Here is a 27598-nt window from a genome sequence, read left to right as displayed (position 1 = left end):
GTGATTTTGATTACTGCTGCCTGTCATTTGTGTTAAGATTTTAAGAATAGGGATTGGTGTTTGGAATTGTGATACCGATTTTTAGAGATCCTCATGTAAAAGGAAGACTGATTCCCTTGGGAAATAGTTTTCTTCTTGAGCAGAATGTGAGATAAGGCTGAAAAAAAGCAATAAAAGATATAATTATTGCTTGCATTCTGTTTATGAGAGTAAATTCAGTATTGTCAAAAGAGGAGATCATAAAGTAAATTTTTGACATAAGACTTTAAATTCTAAGAAATTTGTGCTAAAGAAGTGTTACTATTTCATAAAAGGAAAAAGTGCAGAAGTCTGCTTGCTTGTTTGAGGTGGTTAGTAATTAAGAAATGACAAATTAGACAATAGAATTATTCAAGCATGTATTGCATTGTGAGTGGCTACACTTTGTCCAAGACTTGTGGCAAACATGATCTAGTTGAGAAATTTGGACATATAAGAGGGAATATTTTGGTTCAAGTAGAAGTTAGAAGATGCATACGTTCAATAAATCAAGGGATGAGTAAAAATACATAATTTTGTTGTTCTGATTTCCTTTTGCTTTAAATTTAGGGTGATTAAAGTAGTTTATTCATTTATGTAGGTTCTTACACAGTGTAGGAACAACGTTTTACACTGTGCGTACTCTAATGGAGGAGGCTGATGGTCCATTGATGGCTGCGGAGCCCCCTTTCTCCCTTGTGCTGGCCTGATCCTGCCCTGAGCCGTTTCAACTTGTGAGGAAAAGCTAACGTGACTTTTGTTGGAGGTTTAGGTTTTCCCTGTCTGAGGGAGCTGAAGTGCTTGGCACAGAAAGACAGGAGTGTGCGAGACAGCCCCTGGAGGGGACCGCGCTGCCCTGGGAAGGGCCGAGAGGGGACCGTGGTGCTGGGGCAGCGGGAGATGCTGGGGCATGGCCACCCCAGCCAGCTGGCAACTTGTTCCCATGCCTGGGTTTTCCCTGTCTTTGGACCACCACAGCTGCTTGTGCGGCCAAGTGACTGGCCGGAGCAGGAAGCAGAACTACCTGAAAATGGCTAATTTTATGGTTGCCCCGTTAATTTTCAAGTGGTTCCTGTTTGCTGTTCAGCTGTCCAGGGGTTCCCGGTGACGCTGCCAAGCGGGCGGCATAGAAGCTAGGGTGCCACATCCTGAAAATGCCCAAACACAATTGTAACCGGGTAATACAATTTAACGCAGTGTGTTATTTGCAGAGGGGCAATTAGGTGGCAGTACCAGCAGCTACGCTGTGCCGACTACTGAGCTGAGCCTCCATCTTTTCTCTTTCTACTTGTGCGGACAAAAACCTATCAGCCCTTGGGGATCCGCTGTCTCGAATGTGCCACTACGTACCAAGACTATGCCTCCTTCCTCCCTTGTGCAGACATGTAGGCTGAACCACAAACTAAACTTTAATTTTAAAAAGAGAATATCCCTCTTCATTCATCACGATGGTCCAAATATATGGATAGCTTCATCTCTGTTATTTTTGAAGGCTGCAATTAAATATTGGAAATAAATTTTATGCTAAGGTTTGTCTAGGGAGCTTTTCACTCCATCAGTGATGTGAAATTGCATTTGTTGGCAGTAGGTAACATCTGTCTGTCTCTCTTTTAGAGTTTAGTAGAATATTGTAAATGTTCTAAGGAACCTTGTCTGTATAAGTGGATGTTTAAAATGCATTTACAGAAAGAGAAATTCTTCTTTCAACTTTGAAATAGTTTCCCTTTATCTTCAGAGTGAACACCCTGTTTGCCTAGTGTTAAACTGTGATTAAATATAGTTGCTTTCATAAATACAGTTGCTAAAAGATTCAGAAAATAAGCATTTGAGCAAACTTGTCATGCCGCTCTTAACGTCACTTTTACTTTGCTTGTTGTCAAGTGAATTTAAAGATTAACAGATGAATAACAGGATGTTGGGGTTGGGCTCCATTGAAAATTCCCAAACCTCTTTTCCTTTCTTTGTTTTTGTAACAGAATTCATTTTAGAGTGTGAGAGGGACTTGTTTGTTCATCAGTTGACACAGGTTCTTTCTGCCTTTTCCATCATCGCCACTTATGAAAGTTTTGCAGGCCAAATTATGCCCTGAGTGATTTCTGCCCAATTCAGTTATGTCCAAATTGTGCTCCCACCTTAATGCAATTCCAATATTTGGCAGGACTGCAAGAAAATTTCCTCTTGAAGAACACCTGTCATCCCTTTTCTCTAAAAGATAACAGAAGTGGGTATTTTTCGAAGTGGACAAACAGTGAAATTTTACAATAAATTTTCTTAAAACATCATTTCATGGACATCTGAAAAGAGTTGCTGTTATACCTGGGTGTATTTGCAGTCAAAGTAATTTAAAAAATAAATTTGCCTCCCTGCATAGTGTTAATTGTGGGTAATGGAAACTAAAAAGGTAATGAATAATCTGCAGAGACACATGCATAATCTATAGCAGAGAGACTGAGTTATTGTAGGTCTAAAATAAATTAGTTGAGGAGAGGTGGGAAAAAGACCAAAGTGGTCAATAGGTCTAAGAGCTGCTGGTCTTCCTCTTTTCATCCCCTGTCTTATGCTGGCTTTGCCGTTTGCCTGACGGCACAGTGAAGCTGGTTCAACTCGCTAAGGTGGCAGAAACCAACCCGTAAGTAGTAGTTTAAAAGAACAGAATTATTTTCTTCTGGTTTAATGGACTTTATAGATTCATAAAGAAATCAGATGAACAGCAGAGTTGGTGCAAATGAGGAAGCAGGATATCTTGATTGAAAGCCATTGGAGGAGGAGGCAGGACCAGTCCCTTTTGATAGTAGCAAGCTGTTTGATTGGCACAGTCATCTTGTCTAACCGCAGCCTCAGATGCTAGAAGGGTAAACAGTTGCCAGAAATAGGAGCAAAACAAGAGGCAGTGTTAAAAAATCAGGAGAAATGCTTCACAATTTGGGGTTTTAGATTTAAACATTTTTTTAAAAAAAACACAACTGATGTAATGGTAAAATTCATTGCACTGATTGTCCATGAATTAAAAGTTTCTTTAACCCCAACAGGGGACAGCAACATTGTTTTCCTTGCTTCAGGGTCATTTCTGCATAGCTACGGTATAAGATTCGTTGTTTGTACCAACAGTACAGAGGGCACCCTTGACTGTAGACAAGCAAACTGCTTCATTCCATCTTCCACAGCAATAAAATTTCCAACCTAAATTCAGACCCCTGGTCTATTTTGTTTGGTGTATACAGCCAAAAGGATGGTGGTGCTTCTTCAAATGCTTTGTAGAATTGGCAGTTCTGTAAAAAATTGTACCTTTTGTCAACTCTAGTTTGCTTTTATTAGAAATGAGAGTGGGATATAACTTATGTAAAGTTGTTTTTTTTGACTGTAATATTAAATCTGTACAATTCTGTATCTAGATATGCATCACCTATTGTATTACGTCAGCTGACTGGAGAAAGATGTTTGACAAATAAATACAAATCGCTGGATTAGTAGTATTGGCTCTACCCTTTCTATGGTGAGACACAGTGCTTTGGACTCAAAACCAGCCATTTCTTTTGTCAGCAGATAAGAAAGATTAAATTTGTTATTAATTCTTTTTAGATGACTAGATTTTCATTGTGATGTTAAAAACCAAAGAGATCTGCTTAGAGCAGTATCCTTCAAACTCTGACAAGTTGGGGAAGATGAAGTGTGTGCTGGTATTCTGCTGAGATGAGAGCTGGCTGGTGCTGGCTATGTTCTCCAGCTGTTGAGTTGCCTTCAGAGAAGGTAAAGGGATAAACCATGGTTTACGTAGAAATCGAAACAAATTTAAACAGCTGTTAAAGGTATTGTAAATTATGGGGTTCCATGACATAGTTTGTCTGGCAGATCATGCTATGAAAAGGGATGGAAAACTCCTTCCTTGAAATATGGACGCAAAGTGGAGGTGAATGCAGCAGTATAGTAATATGGTCAGAAAAAGTGAGTAAAATACTTGTGTATTTTAGAACAGCAGCTGTCAGAAGGTGTGGGAGTGGGAAAAAAGATAATTCAGCTCTTTCCGTTTGTCTGATGCCCAATGACTGGTAGGCCCAGTTTATTATTATTATTTTATTAAAATGTTCTAGTGGAGGCAAAAGGTTTGCAGTATGGCATACACAGCTGCTGCTTTTTTTTTTTCCCCAGCATTCTTCCTGTTCCTACCCTATCGACCGTGAAAAATGTGATTGGCAGAAGGAACCTCTGCACTAAATAACTAGTGTTTCTAGTTTGAAGGACAAACAGTAAGGGATGTAACCAGTAAAGCAATGGGGGAAAAAAAAGTTAGGCCTTGAAATAGCATATACTGTTTTGTTAAGAAATCAGCAACGCAATGGGAAACAAATATCAGTCACAAGTAAAAGCAGAAAGAAGTTTCAGTAATACTTATAGGCTGTATAATGCAGTCTACTGTAGGCAACCTAAGGAGCTGTATTTTCTGAAACTGTGTGCTCATAGTTATCTGTGCTTAGCTTTGAGTAAGATTTTCTTTAATTATTTTTACTCTGTAGCTTTGAGTTAGTAGTACAAAACTGCGTTTTGTGGAATGCTTTCAGAATATTAAAGGAGAATGTTTTCAGCCTTTAAGAATCTATCTTATGTCTTGTAACCTCCACACCAGATTTCCTTGAGATAGGGGGCATTTCAGAAATGGCTTCCTGTTTGCAAGTGTGAAAATGGTTTGAGAATATTGGTCCAGCAGAGTGTTTTTAAGGCCATTAGGCTGTGTTTAATCAGTGCAGGTGTCATGTATGCTGTAAACCTTATCATGTCTACACTGGCAGTAAAGTGGTTTTAAAAGAAAAAGTAGAGATTAGTGACAGATGGCTGTAACTACTGATGGGCACAATAAACTCTTGCAAGTTGCCTGACACAGCTGCCAAAGCACCTTATTCTTGACCTCAGATACTCTCCATTACCTGTATTCTTAGGCTTTGACTTATTGTGAGTAAGGGTTACCAGTCAAAATGGATTTGGGGATCCTGTTAGTGATACGGAGTAAATTGAGAATTTCAGTAGATTGATATTGAGTTCCTTTCAGGCGTCATCAAACCCATGTTAGAAATTCTGATGTGAAAAGCTAAAGAATCAATCACCATTTTAAGCAACAGAACTCTTGGAGAAGTAGTCATTTTCACCTTACTGCTCATAATAGCATATGTGATTGGTCCACATTCCAGATTAGTAACTCCACATTTTGATTTAGTTTTGGTGAGATTTTTTTGACTTAAAATTTCAAAGAAACTGTTCTGATCCAATTGCTGTCTTTTGATAACTGATGATCATGAGAGGTTGATCATGTAGTAGATACTTTCCCATGCTTGTGGGTGAATATTTCCTGGAAATAAATGTAAAATTGGCATGTATACCATTAAGTCATAGCAAATTACGTATAATAAATGTGCTTGTTACTTTTTATCATTTTTGTCTGGCTAGCACAGATTTAGTACAGGCAGTTAATGTCATGTCGTATCCAGAATTAGATGAAGTATGCCTTTTCAATCATCTGCATTTTATGTCCTTTATTTCCCATTTTAAATTAATTTAATACTATGAAGGGGGTGTCCAATTGTTAGCAGTGTATATAAAACCCCTTAATTTAGGGCATCAGGGCATGATAGTTACAAGCTGTGCAAGACTGTGTGAATCTGACTTGCAGGTGTTGTCTCTAGTACATTTGAAGGAGTTGCCAGCTCCAAGAGCTAAAGGAAGTTGAATTTCTACTATTATCCATCCTATCTGCTTCCCTCACAAGACTGTTAGTGAGCACTGCAGTCACAGTAAGGTCTGCATGATGTTTCAAATCTGTCCACTAAGAGGCTAACTCATTCCAGATAAGCCTTGAACAGGCAGCATTCATTTTTTACTTTGCTCAGAATTTCCTGTGCTTTGTTCTGCATCTGTTTGTGAAAAAAATATGTTATCTTTGAAAGCCTTCATGTTGTTTTCTTTATTCAAGCTATATGCTAAAATTGAAAAAGGGAAGAGCTAGAAGGAGCCCAGCTGAGCAATCTGCCTAGGATTCCACAGAGGGACAGAGCTGGCAAACTTCTGAAACCTCTTCATCTGACCAGAGAAGCCAGGAGATAAGCCACTTTTCTCACAAAAGATTTGGCCTCTGCCAGCCATTCCAAGTAATGCCTGAAGACCATAGCAGCATTTAATTTCATTTTCTCCTTTTTCACTCATCCCCTGCTTAGCTTCAGTAGCAGTTGGCCTTTGAGATCTTTGAATTCAACCTCTTCCTATTCTGTGTGTGTGTGTGCATGTGTGTATGGAAGCATTAGAGGTAAATTGCACTGTGACATGCTCTATTTCTGCCAGGTTTCCTCAAAAGCAAGTTCTTCTAAAATACCTCCCTCAGACAGTGGTCTCTTCCACTGATGCTGTAAAAGGTGAGAGCGTTCTTGGCCAGCTGTTTAAAGGTGCTCTGTTTACTGTGACTGCTAAGTACTCCAGTGCTTTTATGTCCTTCTTGCTGTACATGTAGAGAGTTTGAAAGAAGTTTAAAAGTGATAAAAATGGCACAAAGGGAGTACAATATTCCCCTTTCTTTGGAATGTGGGAGTTCTTTCTCTTTTGGAGAGGAAAATGTCATTGTAATGTTAACAAGGATGCTAAAGTGGTGGGGAGAAGCCTGTCCTCTCATATAGGTTATTAAGAAAAGGCATCCTGGTTGTATTGCATCATTTCAGATGTAGGCTTATAGGATAGAGAGGGTTGAAAAGGAATTGCATCCCCTTCCATTTTCTTCTGGCCCCAGGTCCCTTGCTGTGATGTTGGGATTTCAGTTCAAGTTCTCTCTGGCTCTCTGGCCCCATATGCCAGAAGGAAGTGGCAGGGTTGTGCACATCCTCAAAATTACTGCAAATGAGAGGGGAGGGAAAGCATGTTCTGTAATGTGAGGGCATGCTTCCATCCTGTTATGCAGTCTGTGTGGAGGGCTCAATTCCCCTTCCCTCCTATCGGCTCTTATGCTGCATCTGTCCAGGAACATGCTATTTTACTTCCGAGAATAAGAGTCCCACCACTTTGCATTACTGTGGTAATCTTGACAGTACAGTGAGTGAAGAACTTTATAGTTTTGCCAACATAATAAAATCTGGTGCTTGCTACAGTAGTTCTTCAGCCTCTTTACATCTCAGGAGATCAGCAAAGATTACCTTCAGATGGAGGCCATTAATAAAGGATAGAAGTTATCAGAATATGGCTTGAATTCCAAATCTTCTTGAAACTTAGTTGTCACTACTCCTCTTCCTCCTTCCCCCAAATCAATTGAAGACAGCCTTTTGTGCAGCAGTGAGATCTGTGGTTAGGGACTACTTGTCAAGTTTTATTTAGGTAGAAACCAATCCCAGAAGCTTTACTTCATCTCATTGTCCTGCAGAGATGAACTTCAAATGCCAGCTTATATTTGCCCAGAAGTGACCTTCTGTAATTGAAATGGACAGGACTGTCTTAGATAAGTAGACATGGCCCATTTGCAATTGTAGATTTATGTGGACTCTTTCACAGATTACAGATTACCTTTGCAAAGTATAGTGGTACCCTTGAATATTTCAGGTTTACTCACTAATTCTGGTCACTTGTTAGTCAAAAGCTCTTTGTGAAAGAGAGGGTTTTGAACTATGAAGTAATGTTGATTTTTCCTAGACTGAAGGAAGACTGCTTGGTAAAGTTCCCTTAATGCCAGCTTAGAAGATACTCTGATAAAACTGACATACAAAGTCTTGAAGGTTGATTAACATCCAAAACATAACACAGGGTTATCTGCAAGTACTCTGCTCATAAAGTAGAAATGAGGCATTAGTTAAGGCATTGCTTCACTTAGAGAGTCTTTTTCTTTCTGTTGTAAACCTTAGGCATCTCCCATTAACAGCCTGGAAAGCAGGCTTTCTTAACCTTGAAAGGAAGGCTGAATCAACACCTTAAACCTGTGTCAGTCCTTCAGAACTGAGAAACAGTGAACTTTATTTTGGTCCAGCCATACCTCTTAGGTGCCATTATTGATTATGGATGTGTTTTGCATTCTTATTATGCTGAATAGTCGACTGCTGCAAAAAGGAGTTTAAGATAATGCTTGCAAACTTAATTATTGTATTTTATGGGGAAGATGGTTCTACAGTCCTTAAATTACCCTGGCATGGTTGGATTGTGAGATGGTGTTGGATTACCATCTGCCTGGATCAAATTGATAACTACTAAGCAAGCTTCTATTTAAAGCTTCTCAAATCATCTTGGACTCAGTGGGTGATAGTCTCATGAAAACTTTTTTGCCAGATTTACAGGGAAAATTAAACCAGAACAGACTGCCAAATTTGAGAAAGACAGATTATCTCTTTAGTTTGTGCTCTCCTACTTCTAGGAAAAGCTGCCCCTGCAGACTGAGGAATCTGAAACTTTACTAAGGTTTTAGGAAAATAGCTTTTAGCTTTTGTCCAGAGACTAATTTCTGTCCAGACCCTAGCTTGACCAGGTTCTTCTCTAGGCAAGAGGAACCAAAGAGTAGACTCATATAGATGCTCTTTTCCATGTAGACTCAATTTCCACTCCTGAGATTGAAAGCAATGGAAAAGTATTAAGTTTTGGTGTCTCTAGTCAAGAGAAGAATTCAGTTCCTTAGGTGCTAAGCAGGATAGAAAGAACCTCACTAAGCTGTTGGTTGGTTGGTTGGTTGGTTTTCTCAAAAAAATGAATGCTATTCTACAGCTCAAAGAAAGAAGTTAACAAAAAAGCAAGAACTTCTCAGCCACAAGGTTTGGGAACTTGTGGTAATGCCAAGTTCAGCAAAAAGGGTTTTGGAAGTCATTCAGTGCTAAGAGAGTAGTAAAGATTTCCTCTCTAAGGGAGGCAGGTTTTGTCTCAATTCAGCCTGATGGTAGCAGATGAATATTGGAAGGCTGCAGCTGTCTTCATATGGAAAGTCCTGCTTTGACCCAGGTGGGGCCATGCCAAATAAAAATATGACTTCAGAGGAGTTAATCTGCCAACATGTAAGACATCTCTGTTGATTATGTTGAAAATGCCCATTTCCCCCCTCCCCCCCCCCCCCCCGGAAGCTTATAGCTTGATTGAATGTGGGTATCATTTTGAGGAAGAAACTGGTTATGGCCATTGTGATTGAGACCTTAAAAACAGAGCTCATGCCTCTATTTGTGAGATGATTCCATTGCAGGAGCATATAATCATTGGAGAATTTAAACAAACATGCTGCCTGGCTTATTTTTTTCTAGTTTACTACTAGAAACTGTAGTAAAAAATAAACTGGAAGCTACTGGAGCCTTGCTGATTAAAGAACTTCCCCCGATGCATTTTTTTTTCTTCCAAATTCACTCAAGTAGGGTCTATATTTAAGATTGTGCAAGCTACAGTTTTACTTTATGTATTAACCAGTGATGTACAGCAGATGCTGCTGGACACATTCGGTTCCATCTCTAAAAACAGAGCATCTCAAACCTGTTTAGGTTTCTGAAACAGTGAAGTGTGGCTTAGTTCTGAATTGCAGAAAAACTGCTCCCAGTCCAAATCTAGCTGCATCTGCTGCTGATGTCTGTTGTCAGGGATATTCCTATTTGTGCTATTTGTTCTCTGTGAAATGTATTTTAGGATCTCTAATTGATGATTGTTTATAGGATAATTCTCAGGATAATAGGGCAATTCTCAAATACTTCTATGTTAATACTGAACAGCTAGGAGTACTTCTCTCTCTTTCTCTTTCCCTGTGCTCTTTATTCTCTGTCTTCATCCTTTTTCCTCTCTTTTTAATCAAAGCCAGGGAAATCTGTGTTTTCTTCTGTTTCTCTGTGTAGTTTTCCTTTCCTAGTACTTCTGTTTTTTACTCTGTCATTCTCATCTGTTTTCTGTGCTCCCTTTTGCCCTTTGAAGTAGGGCTTATTTCTGCATTTGGCCATGTTGTGAGGAGAACTCCAGGCTTGCAGTCTCAGCGTTATAGTAGCCTTGGAGATCATAGATTTCTTTTTTCCTCCTCCCACAAGCTCCTGGGCCATCCAGCCTAATGTGAGAGCAGATTGGCCTCAGTATTTGGAGAAAAGATCTGTAATAAGTACTGGGGACATGCTGGTAAAAAGCATCAGCATGGTAAACCAGCTCAGTTGGAGTACTGACTGTACATTAATTCTCTAACTTATAATTAGCTATATTAAATTCCAATTTTCTGAAAGGAACCATTATCAAATAACACTCTGTTTGAAATCTCAAACATAAGGAATGAAAGCTTAGTCCTCTTACGCTTTAATTTTTCAGAAGCAATCCCTATCTCAACATCTTGACCTACATTTTCTTTTTACCCTCTCCAAGAGACACTGTGGATTTAATGTCTCAGAAGGGAGGTAAGGATTTTATGCGTGTATATGTGTTGACATACAAAGTTTGGGGAAAAACAATGAGGCCTTCATGTCCCCAGTGACTTTTTTTTTTGACTTGAAAATGTTTTTCATAATATCACTAAGGCAGATTTCAAGTTCTGTAAGAAATTAAATTTAAAAAGTCCACTCCATTCCTTTACAAGTGGTCTGCTTTTATGTACCCAGCTTCTGCAAAGCCATTCCTGATCTTAGGCACCAGTAAAGAGCATGACTCCCCTTCCTTCTCATATCCTGCTTGTTATTTGGGATCCAGTCATTTGTTTTCTTTTCTTCATTGAATGGGGGCCTTTTTTTTTTCTTGTGGATGTGTGTTTACAACAATGTTTATGTTCACGTTCATTATTGCACTTAACTGTATAGCTGTTCGGTCTTTTTAATAAGCTCTTTTAATCCGAAGTTAAATCTTGCCCTGGATGGCCTGAGTGTGCTGGAAGGGAGACTGGCTTTTTCTGTTTAGAGCTATTGCCACTAGGATGCAAAGACTGTAGGTACGCTAAGCAGCTGGGGCAGATTATGGGCTAATCCAGGTACTGGCTTTGGGTTTCGTGGGAGAGTGGTTCTGCTCCCTGTGTGCCTGAATGCCTGCATTTCCCTTCCCTGGAAACCGGGTTGTGTGCGTGTGGGTGCACGTGTGCGTGTGTTGGGGTGTGCATGTGTGCGAGTGTACATTCCTAGTTCTCACCCTAGTAAGGAGCACAGGTTCAGCTGCAGCCAGGGCCTGCGCTGAGTGCAGACACAGGTGCTCCTAAGGCTCCCGGTTTCAATGCTGGCAAAGCTGATTCCTGCTCCATGTACTGTTCCTTTTACAATATATAGTGTGGTGTACACGCAGGGTTGCTGTTTTACTAGATTGATCCGTTATCCTCTGCTGTGTGAGGAGAGTGGCTCCATTATCGGCTGTGTGGTTGATGCCATCCTTTTGCCTTATCCCACTGCGTAAGGCTATGCTTATAAACATGATGTCGTCTTGTCTTCTCCCGTGGTAGAAAAAATGTGTTCCCAGAGCAAGCTTCACCCTGTGCTGGGACCTGCAGGATTCTTCTCCCATTGGTTCAGTATATTTTTTTAGCACTTTGAACACATGAAGTGCTAAGCATGTGCTAAGCATTAATGCTATTTAACAGCCTTTGTAACTTGAGTTTGGCTTGGTAGAGAGGTCCTGAAATGCAGTGTAGGGAATGTTCAGACTCCAAGAAGACTTGCGTTGCCTGGACTGTTTCAGTTTAATGTCAGTATTTAGCTTTTTATAGTGCACTGTGAATGTACAGAGGGATTCCAGTCTTTACTTTTCCATTTTTTGCTTCAGTATTTTCATGTCATCTTGAAATTGGGTTTTGTAGTTTTTCTTTGATTTTCAATAATGTTCTTTTGGCCCTAAGTTATATTTTTTCAATTGTAATAATATAATGGTGAACTTCAGCACACACACAATCTCTTGAGTATATTTTGAAGACTCACTTATTGTTTTCATCCTGCATTTCTATGCTATTTCATTGCAACCCCCCTCCTCCCCCTAGTTGCTCTGTTGCTGTATTTAAAACAAGAAAAATGCTAACTGGTATCAGGTTTTGATTGAATGGATGGGAGGAATATTCTGTGTAAAGAATCCTTGGTGGTTTCCCGGTTTTAGGGGGGAAAAAGACTGCAGTTTAAAAATTACAAGATAGTACTTTATCTCCTTTGCTTAATCAGAGAGATGGAATTCTTAAATATACATCGCTGTATATTCGTGATCATGGAAGTGTCTGCTGACTATTACTCCAAGGCTTCTATTAAGTCAGGAAGCAGCTAATGCTGTTTCACTTCCCCTCTGATGCCCGAAAACTTGAGTAAGAAAAGCTTTTTTAATACCAGCAGAATATTTCATGGCGGTGGAATTTCTTTTAACTCCTTTGGGAGGCTGTGTGGGGGGAAGTCTCCTGAACATTTCAGAAGCCCTTTCTCTAGCATCAGATTTTCAAATGGCTGGCCCCCCACCCCAGCTCTCATCTGTTCCCCCCGTGCTTCATCTGTAGATCTCACAAAAGGGAGGTGAAAGGAAGGTTAAGCTGTTGGCCTCAAGAGCTAGAAATAGAGGTGAAAATTGCCTGGCATTTGAGGAGGGTTTCCTTAAAACCTGTAACATCACTGACATTTCATATGCTGATGCTTTAGAGAATTGCATTAATCTCAATAAGAATAAGTTGTCCCCCAAGTAAAATCAGAACAGGCTCTATGTACTCTCTGGCAGTTGACAGAAGTTTACATTTGCTGATGTCTTTCTTTGCCTTTAAGCTTATGTTGCTCTTGATTTGACCTGTGCTTCATTCCCGTGATGAGATTCTCGGAGCTTAACTGGCCACGGCGGGCTCCTCGTGCTTTGTCTCCTCATCTCCTTTCAAATCACTGACCGCGTTGTTCCAAAATGACACTGCGGCGCTGGAGTCAGCCTGGGAGAGTGCTGCTTGCTCCTAAGCATGTTCCTCCCAGCTATAAATTTATTTCCTGGCGTGTTCTTTCAATTGCACGTGCCCAGCAGGTAGGCGACCGCTGTGCGCTTGAGTGGCATCTGGCAAACCCCTCCCGCCGCTGTCGGAATCGAGCTGGAGATACCCCACGATCCTCACCCTTAGGCAAAGGCTTAATGCTAAAATAGAGGTGAAGTGTCAGTGCTCCTGCATGTGCATCTGGCAGAACAATTTGTTCGTTCACGTGAGGCTTTCGTACTGCACTCGTGAGTTCGGTTTGCAGTGGTTGGTCTAAATGTTTTACTGTCATGTGTCATGAACCTCCTCTCCCCTGACGATAATTCTGCAAATACATTAACGGGGAGCTGAGTCAAAACAGCAGAACAGTTCTTCATCCCAAGCATGAAATACAGTCTTCTGACCTTTAATTTAAGAAAGTGAGAAAATGTTACTCACTTGCCTCCCCTCCCACCCCAAAAAAGAAGAAGAAACTGCTTCCTCTGGGTAGGGGGATGAATAGTTTTGCAAGTGTCAATTTCACAGAAAAATAGGTGGTTGTTTTTCTTTTTTTAGCAACCTGTTTTCAAAGATATATTTGCCTACTGTATGAAAAAATCTACTTATGGCCACGTTGTTGTTGTTCTATATGTTAATATCATGTCAAATATTTTTTCAAAACCCTTGTTCTGAATTTAGCAAGCCGCATGTAAAATCAGTGATGGGGAGGAGAGACCCCCCCCAAAAGTTCAAAGGCCAAGTTTGGGGGTGTTTTGCAGGAGATGTTTGAAGTTTTTCATTGTCTGAAGTTGCCTCGGAGTTGTCTCCTGTGAAGGAGGGGAAATAAATGGTATGCTGGGCAGGCAGTGTCAAGGAGAAGGGTTCGCTCCCAGGCGAAGAGTGGCTGCTGGTTTTGCCCTGAAGAGAATTGCCTTTCCCCACTAGAAGTAAGGGGCCTAGCAAAGTGGATGTAATTTAGAATTATAGACAAAAGGCTGTTTATGCTTCGGGAAATGGGTGGCTTAGTAAAGTGGATGAGAAATGCTCAGAAGACTTTGTTCCCTTCTCCCCCTTCCCCAATCTTGAGGAATGTCACAGGGCCTGATGCTGGCACGGTTGTCAAGCCTACATTAAGGTTCTGAGCAGATACGTGCGCTTTCAGGCTGGCAGGGAATTAGAAATTTGGCTGCAGGCAGTGCCAGCGCATCTCCAGCATGGAGGGAGGCAGCCGCTCTCCAAGCTGCCCTGCGCAGCCCGCATGTGGTGCCGTCCTCTGGCAGAGCACAGCGTCGCTCCTGTGCGCCTTGTCCAGCCTCCTACTGAAGAGCCGCGAGGATTAATTTCAAACTGCATGTGGCCTGTTTTTTAAAATCGGTGGATTTTTAATTGCTCTAAGCTCAGAGATCATAATTCAAACATTTAGTAGAAGGAGGTGGCACAACAAAAAAAATTTCTCGTCAGCAAAAGAGATTGACAGTTTGACTCCTGGAGCTTGCTGATGGATGATCTCAGAGCTAGGGAGGGCATGTTTGCTGGAAAGTTATTGAAAATGTGGAGTGAAAGTAATTAAAATGGTTTAATTCAAATATCTGTCATATGAGACTTGGAATTTTTGTAGAACATTCAGCATTTAGCTCAATTATTTTTTCCCAGGACAGGAGGACTTTTTCCTTCCTTTCGTTTGATTGAAAGCTTAAGACATGTAGAGTGAACAGAGAGCTAAATCAGTATTCACTTCTGTTCGCTGCGTGGGACGGTCAGTGCAGCATTACTGGGTCGTGTGTTCTTTCAGTAAAGAAGATCTTCGCAGCTTGTGTCATGTTGGGAAAAATATTTCTTCCGTCTGTCTGGAGGGCTGCCCATGCTCTTGGCAAAAGTCATGAAAGGCAAATCCTCAATGACATGCATTAAAATATCAAACAGGACTATACAATTAGAAGTATGTCATTCAGCGTTTGCCTTTCACGGCTTTTGTCGCACACAGGCAGAATTACAGACAATTAAGCAGAGAATAACCTCCCCAAAAGGGCTCTTGGACACTTCTCGTCCTTTTTCCCTTCTTAAGATGTATTCCTTTGCTAGAATGCTCTTTCTGTCCCAGAGTCTAGTCTTTTGCGTACTTTCAAAGTGTATATAAAAGCCAAGTCCTACATTTATTCCTTTGGCCGTTTAATTTAGTTTGATTTACTTTGTAAAAGAAGTAATTCAGGCTGTCTCTTCTGACTGTCCATCATTTCCACTCACACTCATGCGATGTGCTGCAGGCTCTCTGCCGTGCGTAGTGTCTATGTCTGGGCATAGCTGGGTACGGCCAGTGTGGCCAGTGCCTAAGTAGCTTGACAGACCTCCCTCCTGCAGAAGGCCACTGTGGAGGGCTGTGCAGATACCTGCTGCTGACGCTGGTGGCCGCTTTTGCAGTGCTGAAGAACAACACATTGGTTGAATGTGCCTCGTGCTCAAGATATGGGCCTTCTGCGTTTTCTCTCTGCTGAGATCATAAGCCCAGTTTATCTGTGTAGTCCATCGTTGCAGATGAGTAGGACCCATGCTTCATTAGAGGAAAAGTGTGTAACAAATGTTAATCAAGGTGCTGGTTGCTGTTGTTTCCAGTTTCGTGCAACTATGCTGTTTTCAAATTACGTGGCCTGTAAGGATTTCCTAGAAATTGTAAGAAATACAGCCAAGCCTTTCTCAGCCTTTGGATTTTAGCTGCAGATTTTTCCTTTTCAAGGCTCTCAAGTATTGGTTGCTAGTAGTGAAACATTGTATGCCTATGAAATGTTGTATGCCTGATTATTTCCCTCATTGTTTGCACATTCATATGTTTTAATTTCTTCCAGTTAGCAGGGTCCTCCTTGCTTCAGTGTCTTTTCCTTCCCATTCTTTCTTCCTCCTTCATTTGTGCTCTGTGGAGACACATTTGCTAATTTTTACTTTCTAGTATAGAATAGCTGTTGTCTAGAAACATGTTCTTGGCATAGCTTTTCTTCTGTATGTTGCATAAAATACTAGTATGCTTGTGGGTGGTTTGTTTTCTGATCTGTTTAGTTCCTTGGTGTCAAGGTATAGGTATTTTTTGAGGTATGGAAATATTGTTCCTTTGTCCATCCATTCCTAGTAAAAGCTTAACTCTGAAAAAAGATAAGGTATGTCACTGAGTCCAAAAGCATATCCCTATGATGCAGAGGATGTAAAACAATTGACTGAAACGTGGGACTGCTAATGGTGTATTACAGTTAAGATGGATTTGTAAAAATGGTTCCAAAGAGGGAGAAATTGTCCTCACTTGTGCTTGCATTTAGGTAACAAAGACCTGAACTAATGAGTAGCTTGCTTTACTTCATTGTTATTTGCCAGAATAATAAGTGCTCTATCCCTCAAGTTAGAGGATCCTTGTGAAGGACAGGCAAAAATACATTGGAATCACTAACTTTTTTCCAAATAGCTGTCAAATAGATTTGAACATAATAAAAGTGGAAGAAACAAAATATTTTAAAATGAAGTGATTTCCTGCACAGTTGTGTTGAGGGTTTCTTTTACTCTCTTCTCTCTTGGGACATTACCCCATTGGTTCTCCGTTCAGCCATAAAATTCCCCAGGAAAGGTAGGATAAACAAGACATGATGGTTTTGGCAGAAAAACCAAAGAAGAATTTATTCATATGTCACTGATAATTTTGTTAATACCTGAGAACTTACTCTGAATCTTTTGTATGCCCATTTATGCACACTTTTCTATCCCTGGTATCCTTTAACTGAAAAGGGATAAATCACACTTGTGGACCTGCTCGTCTCTGTAATTTCAAATAAAATGTGCATTTAACTCTGCTTCCAGATTGCATGTGTTATTATCAAACAAGAGAGGAGATGTCCTGTAGGACAGATGTCCTTGGCATAGCTGCGAATCAAAAGGCATGTGTTCTCCTTGGGGAGAAATAAAGCCATTCTGTTCAGCGCCAAAATCAACATGAGGTGCACACCACGTAGGAATTTTAAAAATAACCCCTTCTCTCATATAGCGCTTATCATCTGTACACCTCCACGCGCTTTACAGAGGTTGACATCACCAACTTTCTTTTGCAGACGGGCGAGCCGAGGTGCATAGAGGGGAAGTGACCTGCTCAAGGGCACCGAGTGGCAGTGGCAGTGTCTGGCAGGGGCTGCAGGTCCCTGTGCCTTCTGCTGGTTCCCTTCCTGGGCACAGTGCGCCTGTGCAGCTGCAAAGCGCTTTAAGCTTTATCAGCTGAAGTCAACCTGAACAGCACAGGTCTACAGCTAGGCTCTTGCATTCAGAGTCCTGTTGTTCCCCTGAAGCTTTCTGAATACAGTCACAGGGGTTAGGGGACAGAGGTAATTCTGTAGTGCTTTATGGATGCAAGCTGTATACATCAAATACCACTATCCCTTGGCAACGAGGAGGAAGAGTACATGGTGTTCATTTCCCCTGCGCTAACAGTGAGGGCTTATAGTACTATAAAATTAACTGTATTTCTGTTTGTCAAAACTTGTGACCTTTACACAGCCTGGTACCTACTTGTTAGGAAAGCTGCCGCTCTCCTCTTATCATGCTGCTCCAGTAGCAATTGGTAGAAGCACGATAGCACAGTGGTACTGATACAGCAGATAGGGAGCGGCTGGTAGCGTGTTTGCCATGAGCTCACTTTTCTCCCCACTGCTCTACTTCATTCACAACAGCCCTAGCTTGTGCCGGGCTTTTGGGACTTGCTGCAACCATTTTGGGTTTCTTTTTTTCAGTCAAAGTTTAAAAATTTGGAAAAATGCTAGAGCAGAAATGTATAATCCTTACTTGTGCTTTTTTTTTTTTTTAATAATCTCTGATTTACAGCCATCTCTTTGGATCTGCAGGAAGGGGTTTTAGGAGAAACCTATTGTTTCCCCCCAACTTTTTGGAGCTGGCATTACTGCTGGTACCTTTTTGATCTATGCATGAATACCTGCCTGGTTTTGTGCTCCTGTTTCCTCACTTGTCCAGACCACATGAACTTGGAGCCAAAGCTAATAAGCTTCTTTCTGTCCTATAAAGAATAAGTTGCCTACAGTGTTAGTGTGTCTTGCCTGTGGGAAACAGCTGGTATGATTTTTCACTATATGTCCTTAAAAGATGAGAAATGCTTATAATCGGAGGGGTGGTACTTTGAATGGATTTTTATAGAAACTTAAAATGGTGAAAGTATAAGCCTTAAGTGAGGGTTTTTCTCTATGTGCTATGTTGCAAGTATTGGTGTATTTTTTTATTTCTTCCAAATGTATATTTCATAAACAAAACTGAGGATTGAAATATGTTCTGTGGCCTGGGGTAGTTTCCTAGCAGAAGTAAATTAGTCTCATTTTTGGCTGTTAGATTCTTGTTTCTATCAGATTAGTACAAAAAAAAAATTGTGTTGAAACAACAGAACGATATAATTTCAATTAATGGTTCTAACAGGCACCTGATAATAGGCTCTTCTGTATGAAACAAAGTCACATAAATGTCTTTGGTTGCTTAATAGCAATTCTGGATGGGGATGTAATAGGAGTAAGGAGCTTCTTTCAACCTGCATTATTTAATCAGTTCTCTTTGGTGATCTCGTCTTTTGACAGGCTGACAAAAACATCTTGTGCTGTAATGTCATTCATGCTTGGCTTCCATAGTAATGATGTATATCTACATATAAAAGCACTCTTCTAGTCATTTATGAAGACTGTACAAGCTATTTGCTAACAGTTTTTGGCATAACAGTACTACTTTATGCATATGCTCTGTTATGTACCACAATCAACCTAATGTCCAGTGGCTTGTCATCTGAACAGCCTGGGTACCATTAAGTGGTGGCAACACAGAGCATCGTGTGGCATAAACAATGGCTTTGTTTCATGCTGTGGTTTTTTATTTAGAGACAGAAAACTGTTGTAGTGAGATCAAAATAATATTTTCTTTATGACATTTGTGCTTTAAAAAAATGGACAGAGAATAGGGCTTTCTTATCCCAGAGAATTTTTTTTTAATAAAAATTATGCCACTACCATGAAAACCCAGTTCCTTAGTCTCTAAGACAACCATGGCATGAAAATAAGCCCTATTTTTGAAGTGTGTTTTCTGTTTAATATGTAATGTGATACCTTGTCATGCTGTGACAATGTGACAGATGGCATTTGCACTATAAAACTAAATTATCTTTTGTGCATAGCTATACAACAGCTAAATACAGTAACTCTGTACAGTATGCTGATTAATGCAGACTGTTGCAGATGTTTTAGAGATACTGGTATGTTTTAACTTGGCATTAAATAATTAATGATTTTATTTAACATGCCTACCAGGTTTTTGGTAGTATTTCAGCATGTACTCTGGCATGTAAGGACTTTTGTTTTGCTTTTTTGGTAGAAGAAGGTACTTAGGGTTATGGAGACTGCGATGTAAATTTAGTCTGATTTGTATTGCAATGGTTTGTCGTACTTTTGGAAGATGGGCAAGGACTATTCATTAAAGATACTTTGCAACTAAACTTGCATATAAAGTTAGAGCTTGTAATAAACTGGTAAGTTATGTGGTTCTTAGACTGAAGGAGAACGAGGTTTAGTTGAGTCCTCTGTTTTCTGTTGTTAGTTTTCTTATAGAACATAAGCTGCTTGAAACTCAGGATGAGAGTAAATGTTTAAAGAGCTGAAGTTATGGTTTTTAGTAACTTTGTTTCTATGTATTTTATGTGTAGAACTTGTTTTAGTGGTCTTATACAGTACATTAATGCCCAAGGGTTTCTCCATGTTCAGGTGGCATGCACCTATCAAAGCATGATTTGGGATGTTTAAACACCTGACTTTCTAACCTCACAGTCAACTTTGCGTATTACATGTTCAGCTTTCCTAAAAGGGACAGTGCAAAAAGAAGAAAATTAAATCACTTTTCTTTTTTCTTTCTCTCTCTTTTTTTTTTAAACAAAACTTAGTACAACTCCAAGAGTAAACAAAACTTCAGAGCCGTGCTTATATATACAAGATCTGTTACTATTATGTGTTATTCCATGTTCTCATAAATAATACTGTCATCCTAGCACGATGAGAATGTTGCTTGGAGTAAATATACTTTTTTTAGCTTCTTGTAACTTGTGTTTATTTGTTTTGCCAATTGCCCTGGAAGCTAGGCCTTTGTACCAGCCTGGAGCATTTCAGCTTGCAGTGATCAGTTAGGAATGCAAGAAGGGGGGTGGGAGGGGAAAAAGCCCTTTAATATCTCTTGGCAGTGGAAAGTGGGTGTGCTTTTGTGGTCAAGAAACACGAGGCAGCTGATTTATATGGTTCACATTATAGTTGAGATCTAGAGAATAGAAAGCCTGCAGTACAGCTTCTCTTCCTTTAACTGTTCGGACCTCTTGGTATTTAAAGTTTATCGCATATAGAATATTATGAGTACAGTTGTGTTGAAATTCCCCTTTGACTCAATTACTTAGGTCAGTTTATGCTTTTAATATCTTTGGCTTGTGCTTGTTAGCTGTTGACTGATTCTCTATTGTGCTGACTTTGTGGGTTGCCTCTGAGGTGGGAACTGACTGGAAACTCAGCTGAATCTGCCTCAACCTCCTAAGCTTCCTTAGCACCCTGAATGGGGTACTAAAATAGGTGTTATATCTTGTTACAAGAGAACATGGAAACTTTCAAATTCAAACCTCTTAATGGTTTTAGAATAAGTGATACAGAAACAGTGTTTTGGAAACACTGGGAAAGTCCCTTCATTGCACCACTGTGTTCAGCTAACCACATGATACTAAGATTTGTTCAGATGCTCCCCTTTGGTTACCTGATTTTTCAGTAATTTTAGTGATGAAGAATACACAAATCTCAATATATACAAATCTCAATATATTCTTAAAACCCAACTAACTAAACAAAAGCCCTCCTTTATATTTTGCTCTGTCTTCCCTTGTTATGTTGCTACTTTCTGCTCTCCTCTTCCCCACTGACTTTCATACTATATATTTATGCTTGCCCTATGTTTGTTGTACAGTGCATTCCCAGGTAGTCTGACCTTGCGTCATGTGTTCGGTGAGTCTGGTGTTTCCAAGACCTGCCCTGCACATGCCTATAAGCTGTTTCTCCAGATGTCCAGAGATGTGTTAGATCATAGCTCAATAATATAGTTGTACATAGCTGCTAAAAGTGCAAGCATATCACCAAAAATGGTAAGGTTAGCAAATCTGCACCAGTGTAAATTAAGCCCAGCCTGCACTGGAACAGTATGTCTAGTTGCTACATTGTTATGAAAAGCGATGCAGTTAAGTCAGTGCAAGCCCCCTAATGTAAACTCATTTAAGCTGATTTAGCTGGTTTTTTAGACTGATTCTTGTGAAAGGGACAAGACCATCACTGGAGAAAGCTCAGCAAGGCCTCTGCTCAACTAACAATCACAATCAAAAAGCAAACAGGATAGTAAGATGCCGTGGGAACAACAGGGAGCACACTATGCAAATGTTATAAAACCAATTATAAACAATTCAAATGCTGTCTGCAATACCCTATATGGTACTGCTCAGCTCATTTCAAAACAGTTGCTGCAGGTCATAGAAAGGTGGTATGGACGGCTAGGGCCATGGACCAAACAAACAAACCTGTAGCCACAGATAGACTTGGAAACATTCAGAGTGTTGAAGGCAAATAAAAAGGAGGTGATAGAAGTCTGCTAAGTAATGGCTGGTGTGCTAGAAAGATCTTCTGGCAGAAAGGGATCTTCTGCTTTCCCTGTCTCATAACAGAAGAAGTAGTGGACATAAAATTCACACTTGCTGTTTTCTCAATGTAGTTAGAAGCTGGTGAGTGATATTTTTGTCTTTCTGAGCAGCATGTAAATAAATTGGTGTTTGCTGTCACAGGTTATGCTGAACAATTTAGCAAAACTGCACGTGGGAGTTGACATTTATGTGGGTAATACACATTTTAGAATGAGTGTTAAGATCTCCATGGTCCAGTTTGAAGCAAACCTTTAATTACTAAGATTTGCTGTGAGCGAGGGCTCACTTGCCTGGTAACTCTGAGGTTAAGAGAGACATCCATGGAAAAACAGTAGAGGAAATATTTGTCCCTTTGATTTTATTTGCCTCTTAGATGGCTTGCTGGTTCCTTGGCTACTGTTGGGAGCTCCATAGTAGCCAGGATTCAAGAGTGATTCAGCTCTTCAGGCTATATCAAAGAGCATTTTCTTACTTAGTTGCTTTCCCCTCTTTGCATACATACCCAATTGCATTACTTTCTTTCTAAGAAATAAAAAAAAGCCTGCTGCTTTCTATTACTTGGTTAACTTTGCAGAGTCAAGCTTACCTGGACAGGCTCTGTTCCTCCTGTCTACCTACAGTGTGGCCTGTAAATCCCACTTGGCTGCTCCTGTGCCAGCTCGGTAACAGTGATGGGGATGCACAGGTGTCACGGCACAGCGGTGTGGTCCCCAGGCTGTCCTGGAACATCCCTGGGCCTCCAGTCCCTTGATTGCTCCTGATTTATGCACCACAGAGAGGAACGTGGTTTGGCTCAGAGGGAGCAGGAATGGCGACTGAAGGAAAAAGGTACCTGGGGGCAAGCTGGATGCATCTGATATAAAAATGATCTGAGTGACAATAAACTTCATAACAGCCTACCTCAGGATGTGCTCAGAAGGAGGCTGCTCCTGTGCATGGTGTGGGTGTCTGTGCCTTCCTCACTTCTGAGTGGATTTTGCAGTTATGCTGGCCTCGAAAAGCTGACACCAATTCCCATATATCAGTATCTCTCATTTGCAGTTTTATGCCTCCATTTTAGGGTGCTGATTTTAATTGGTTTCAATTGAAGGTATTTTCTTTACAGTAGCTAACTTTGGTTATCTGCAATATTACTGGATTTGGGGATGGTTGTGGTTATGATGAATAATAGTATATGAAGAGGCTTTGTAGGAATAATAAGATGAACCAGTATTTTTCCTTAAGGGACACAAGTCATGCCTGCCTTCCAAGTGCACTGATGGTTTGGCAGAGTGGAAGGATGAATAGAAATTGCCTTCCAAGTGCATATGAGCTGACAACCCAAAAGGTGATTTTCTTGACTCATATACTTTAGATTGCTGGGTTTTATGTATGTCATCTCTCCAGAACAAATATTGCTTTTGGAAAACCTAATCAAATTCTGTCATAAGAGCTAAGTTACTGAGTGTCAGGCCTCAAATGATATGCTTGATTTAGACTTCTCTAGAGTTTTAAAATTGTAAATTTTATCAGCAACAGTTTCATAGCAAAATGCAAAGCAGAAGTTGAACAGTGGTTAAGAATAAGCTTGGGTATTGAGCCTCTCTAGTGAGGTGCATTCAGCATAAAAAAAAAAAAATTAACTTTTTTAGAAAGTCTGCTTCAGTTCCTCTGGAGTGCTGAGGAAGAGTGCGGTTATTCCACACCAGAGTGCAGTGTTACATCACAAATTGTATTGTAGTATCATGTGCTAATACTGCAGTTTGCATTCTTAGGTCGCAGTTTGAGATCTCTTTAATAGAAAGGAAATGTGAAATGGAATCCAGCAAAAGGGGAGTAAAAATGTAAATTTGGCCATTTAACTTTTCTGTGGTATGTATCAGTCTCAGACTGTTTAGAAGAGATATTTTAGTACAGAAATCAGTGCTTAACTGAGTTTCAGCTTTGGCTTGGTGGGCATTGTATTATTTCCGAAAGAATGGAGTACCCATTTACTGCATCTTCCCCACCAAAAAAATAAAAATAAAAATCCAGGCTTTTGCTTTATAAATAGCATTTAAAAATAACATACAAAAACTGCAGCTGTCCATCTGTAGCCACCATCTAACTACTTTTGACCCCAAGTCAAGGGAAACGTAGTGTAGTTCAGAGTGAATAAGAACAGACTTTGATGGAAAAAGAAAACAGTGCTATGACGTGAACTTTGAATTAAGCTGTTTAAAGATGGCCAGTTAGAATGATTAGGTTGGAATCAGAAGTCATGAAATATTTGAGAGCCTAGTAACAGACGATATATCACACCAAGTCATAGTGTCTGAGTGAGTGCCGAATAAATGCACGTAAGAGAAGGGAGCATTTGGTCTGTTCCTGAGATGTGAGTACTTAGAGGAAGCAGGTTGCCGGAGCAGGTTGCTTTCTTTGTCTATTTATGCTTAGAAGTTTCTTTGAAGATGAGCTTGGTTGAATGCAAGGTTATGTGATGATTGCATTGCTAGGGCTAAACGGTGTTTTCCTCATAAGATAAGTCTGAAATGGAATAGCGCTAATGCAGTGCGAGAATTAAGTTTTGAACTATTGTTAGTAAGCATTCTTGTTTTAGTACTCTTCCCACCCTGGCTGCCTGGCTTATCTTTGAGGCAGTCAGCCCCCTGCCCACTTTCTTTCTAAGGTGAAATTGTGGAAGGCGAGACTGGAATGACCTAGGAAAGGAAGTCTTGCCGGCACTTCTCGGAGGAAATAAAGCTGTGAAACAAAGATGCATTATGCCTTTGCAGGAGTATTTGGATGGAGAGATGGGCTAGCATTCTCCTAGATAAAATTGCAACTCCTCTGGTATTCAGCTCTTAAAACACAAAGTAAATGCTGAGCTGATGACATTGTTTTCCTTCCCCTCATCCCAAGGTCTACTGAGGAATGTTTTAATTCTTCCTTAAGTCTGAATGGCTTCATTATCCCTGTGTGTTGTTGTTTTACAAGAGTCAAATCATACTGTATTTATTTGCACGAGTAGAATAAGCAGAATTTGTTAAACATTATACTTGTATAGGACCTGATGGTTTCTTCCATCTATATTACCCGGCTTTCTGTGGTATTCCTCCAGGATAGACAAGAAGGTGTAAAGGGGGAGGCAACTGGGTATATTGCCTTCTGCCTTGTATACCTTTGCTTCCAGTCCATAGTTTCTGTCTTTGAGTGATGTCTGGCCAGGAGAATCGGAGTCAAGAGAAACAGATATTTGCTGTCTGCACCTTTGGGACTTAGGATTTTTTTAAAGGATCGTAAGTTGTCATAGTTAGAAGAGGCAGAATGAAGAAGAAGACAAATTGACCACGTGGCAACTTATTTTTATACCGATGTACACATGTATGCAAAAGATTCCTGTCTATGCCAGCCAATGGGAGTTCTGTAAAATGGGGACAAGATTATGCACCTTTTAGAGTAAGGGATGTGACAAGATTACAAATGCGATTACAAACCTGTGTTGTACATTTATTTGGAATTGGTGGTTTGCTGTTAACCAGATCAGAAACATGCATATCTGTCAATTTCTTATTGGAGTACTTGGGTGAAAAATCCATGTTACCAGCATTTCTCTTTGCAAGGGAGTTGCTTTGCGAGTCAGCTCCCTACTGTTAGTATCAAGTGTGAATTTTTTCTAATCCACTTGTGATTAGTAATGCAGGTTTTGAATATTGTGTACTACTTTGTCATATTTACAGGACTTCTCACTAATGGCCAATCTAAAGGATTAGGACCGGGATCAGAACAGCTGGAGAATGAGAAGGACGATGCATCGCAAGTGTCCTCAACAAGCAACGATGTTAGCTCTTCAGATTTTGAAGAAGGGCCCTCAAGAAAAAGGTCAGTAGCGCTTTATGATTAATGTAGTAGCCTTTCAGCTTTGTCCCTTTCCTGCTGTGAGGTTGCGGTTATATAATCAGTAGGGCACATTTGTATATACTACCTTACCGTAAACAGACTTTCCAGGAGTCCCTCTAGTAACAGTGAGGATATAGTGAGTTTTGGCTTCGTCCTTCAGTATAGATGGTACAAATAGATTGTGCTTGCTGCTGTTTTGGAAAACACAGAAAAGCAGTTGTTGTTTTGCAGTAGAGGATTGCTAAATTAAATGCCCTAGTACTCTGCCCTTACCTCCTCACCTACATTGGCCTCTCAGGGTCATGTCAATAAGTACGTGTGTGTAATTTCAAGAAAAACATTGCTGAATTAGTTAATATTACTGTTGTTCTTAATTTTCTGTGAATGAAACCATGTTAAGTTAAAAAAAAAAAAAAATTCCCTGAGAAGACAAACTGTACAGTAAGCCAGTGTTGTGGGTTATTGGTTGTAAGGACTGCTTTGAGATAACGTTGTGGCAAGCTGATTCCTGTTTCCTAGAAGTCAGTTATGAAGTCCTTGTTGAACTCTTGTTGTGCTATAATTTTGACCAATCCTAAATGTGCAAAATGTGGGTTAAAATTGCAGGATTCAAGCCAATCTCTTGCAGCAAATATGCTAAAAATGTAGGCAGAGCCTGGGAGGTGTCTCCTGTGTGAAGTAAGAACCAAAACAGGTTGTCTGAAAAGCGCCATTTGAAAGAGAGAAACGGAAAATGCTCTCTCAACCTTTTTCCTCCAAACCCCCCTCGTCCTAGTCCTGAGCCAAAATGAACCGTAAAATAAAGATCTCTTACAAACAAAAGAAGTATTCCTGTTTGCTGCATGACATTATGATTTCCTTGGGAAGTCTGATGGTGTGAGGAGAGTGGTTCGTTCTGGGACAACCCCTCCTCATCTTCCCCATACACACGTGCACAAAGACAGTCTGCCTCTGGATATGCCTGCTTAGCTCCTCTGGTGTATCAGAATAAAATATGTGTTTTTTTTCCATACTGATAGAAATTTTGTAAGAGCTTACTTCATTCTGCTGCTGTTTGGGGGAAAAATTATGTGTGCATGTTAGTTTTTGGCTTTATGAGATATAAAGGAGGCTTGAAAATGGTTTCTGCTTAGAAATTTAGATGTGATCTGCTATAATGTTCCTGGGAGACAGAACCATCTTTTCGTGGTGTTGCCACTGATACTGGCAGGGTATCTGCAGGAATTCGTGCCGCCCTCTGTACTTGCCGTGTCTCTGTGTCCAGTGCCCGAGCTCCTCAGCTGGGCTGGCACAACCGTTTGCAGGGTCACACCACGGATAGGTTCAAGGAGCTGGTTAGGGTTAAAAATAATAGCGAGGGGAAGATAGATTTAGGCATTTTGCCAGAGAAGGGTTCCCCCCCCCCCCCCCCCACCTGCGTGAGTTTTCCTGTCTTGTTTACAGCACGGCCACACAAGTGGGTGTCAGTGTGACCTGTGAGAACGTGTCCCTTAGGCTGTCCGCACGCCTAGTGCCTTGCGCTGTTCAGCTCCAGAAATGAGTGGGATTTGTGACATCACAGGTCCTGAGAAACTGTATTTGAGTATTGCGGGAGAATTTTTTCTGTTTTTGAAGGAATACTTGTTATTTTTTTGCTGTGGAATTTAGGTACTTGAGAAGCAATTGAATGGTTCAGGCACACGATATTTCGCTTACTGGATGTGAAACCTTGACAGTAATTTTCCAGACCTTCAATGAAAAATAATAGGGAACTCGATGTCTTTGGTACTTTCCAAGTTAAAAACAAAATGATAAACCAAAAAACAAAAGCTAATATGGGAAAGATTTTTTTGGCTTTTGTGGAAGACAAGATAGCATTTCAGTTCTTCTTCATGTGTTATGATTTGTTGAAATAACATTACTTTTACCACTCCAGTTGCTGCAAAGGAGAGCACTCCTGTTTTGTTTCCATTTACACACAGACTTTTATCTGCTTTCTTCCTCCCCTAACTTCCTCTTTGCACACAGATCTCTTTTGAGCTTTTTCTCTTAAGCTGTACTGTAGCATTTTGAGAGAAATATGCTTTTAAACACTCTAGTTTTCTCATGTACTTCGTGCATTTTTTTCCCTACCAAAAACTAGAATGTGCGCTGCTAGTCTTCTACAAATACTATTAAAACTGGTGGTATAC

The 27598-nt window shown here is 40.3% G+C and overlaps 1 protein-coding gene across 8 annotated transcripts in view; it reads left to right on the top strand.

Moving 5' to 3' along the window:
• The window catches only part of JARID2 (jumonji and AT-rich interaction domain containing 2), a 238064-nt gene that overhangs the window by 106161 nt on the left and 104305 nt on the right, over positions 1–27598 (top strand). For 6 of the 8 annotated variants that reach the window (XR_010883351.1, XR_010883352.1, XM_067290888.1 and 3 more), the window contains exon 3: positions 25268–25409. The exons of 1 other annotated variant lie outside the window; for it this stretch is intronic. Coding sequence is in view for 4 of the 7 variants with exons in the window: in XM_067290885.1 (XP_067146986.1) it covers positions 25268–25409 (142 nt within the window). In the remaining 3 variants the exon portion in view is untranslated. Of the gene's footprint in view, positions 1–25267; positions 25410–27598 lie in introns of those variants that run through there. One more of the 8 variants, XM_013941345.2, reaches the window with a different exon arrangement.

Source organism: Apteryx mantelli, chromosome 2, assembly GCF_036417845.1.
Source record: "Apteryx mantelli isolate bAptMan1 chromosome 2, bAptMan1.hap1, whole genome shotgun sequence".
Taxonomy (NCBI): domain Eukaryota; kingdom Metazoa; phylum Chordata; class Aves; order Apterygiformes; family Apterygidae; genus Apteryx; species Apteryx mantelli.
This window is presented reverse-complemented; position numbering and strand designations above follow the sequence as displayed.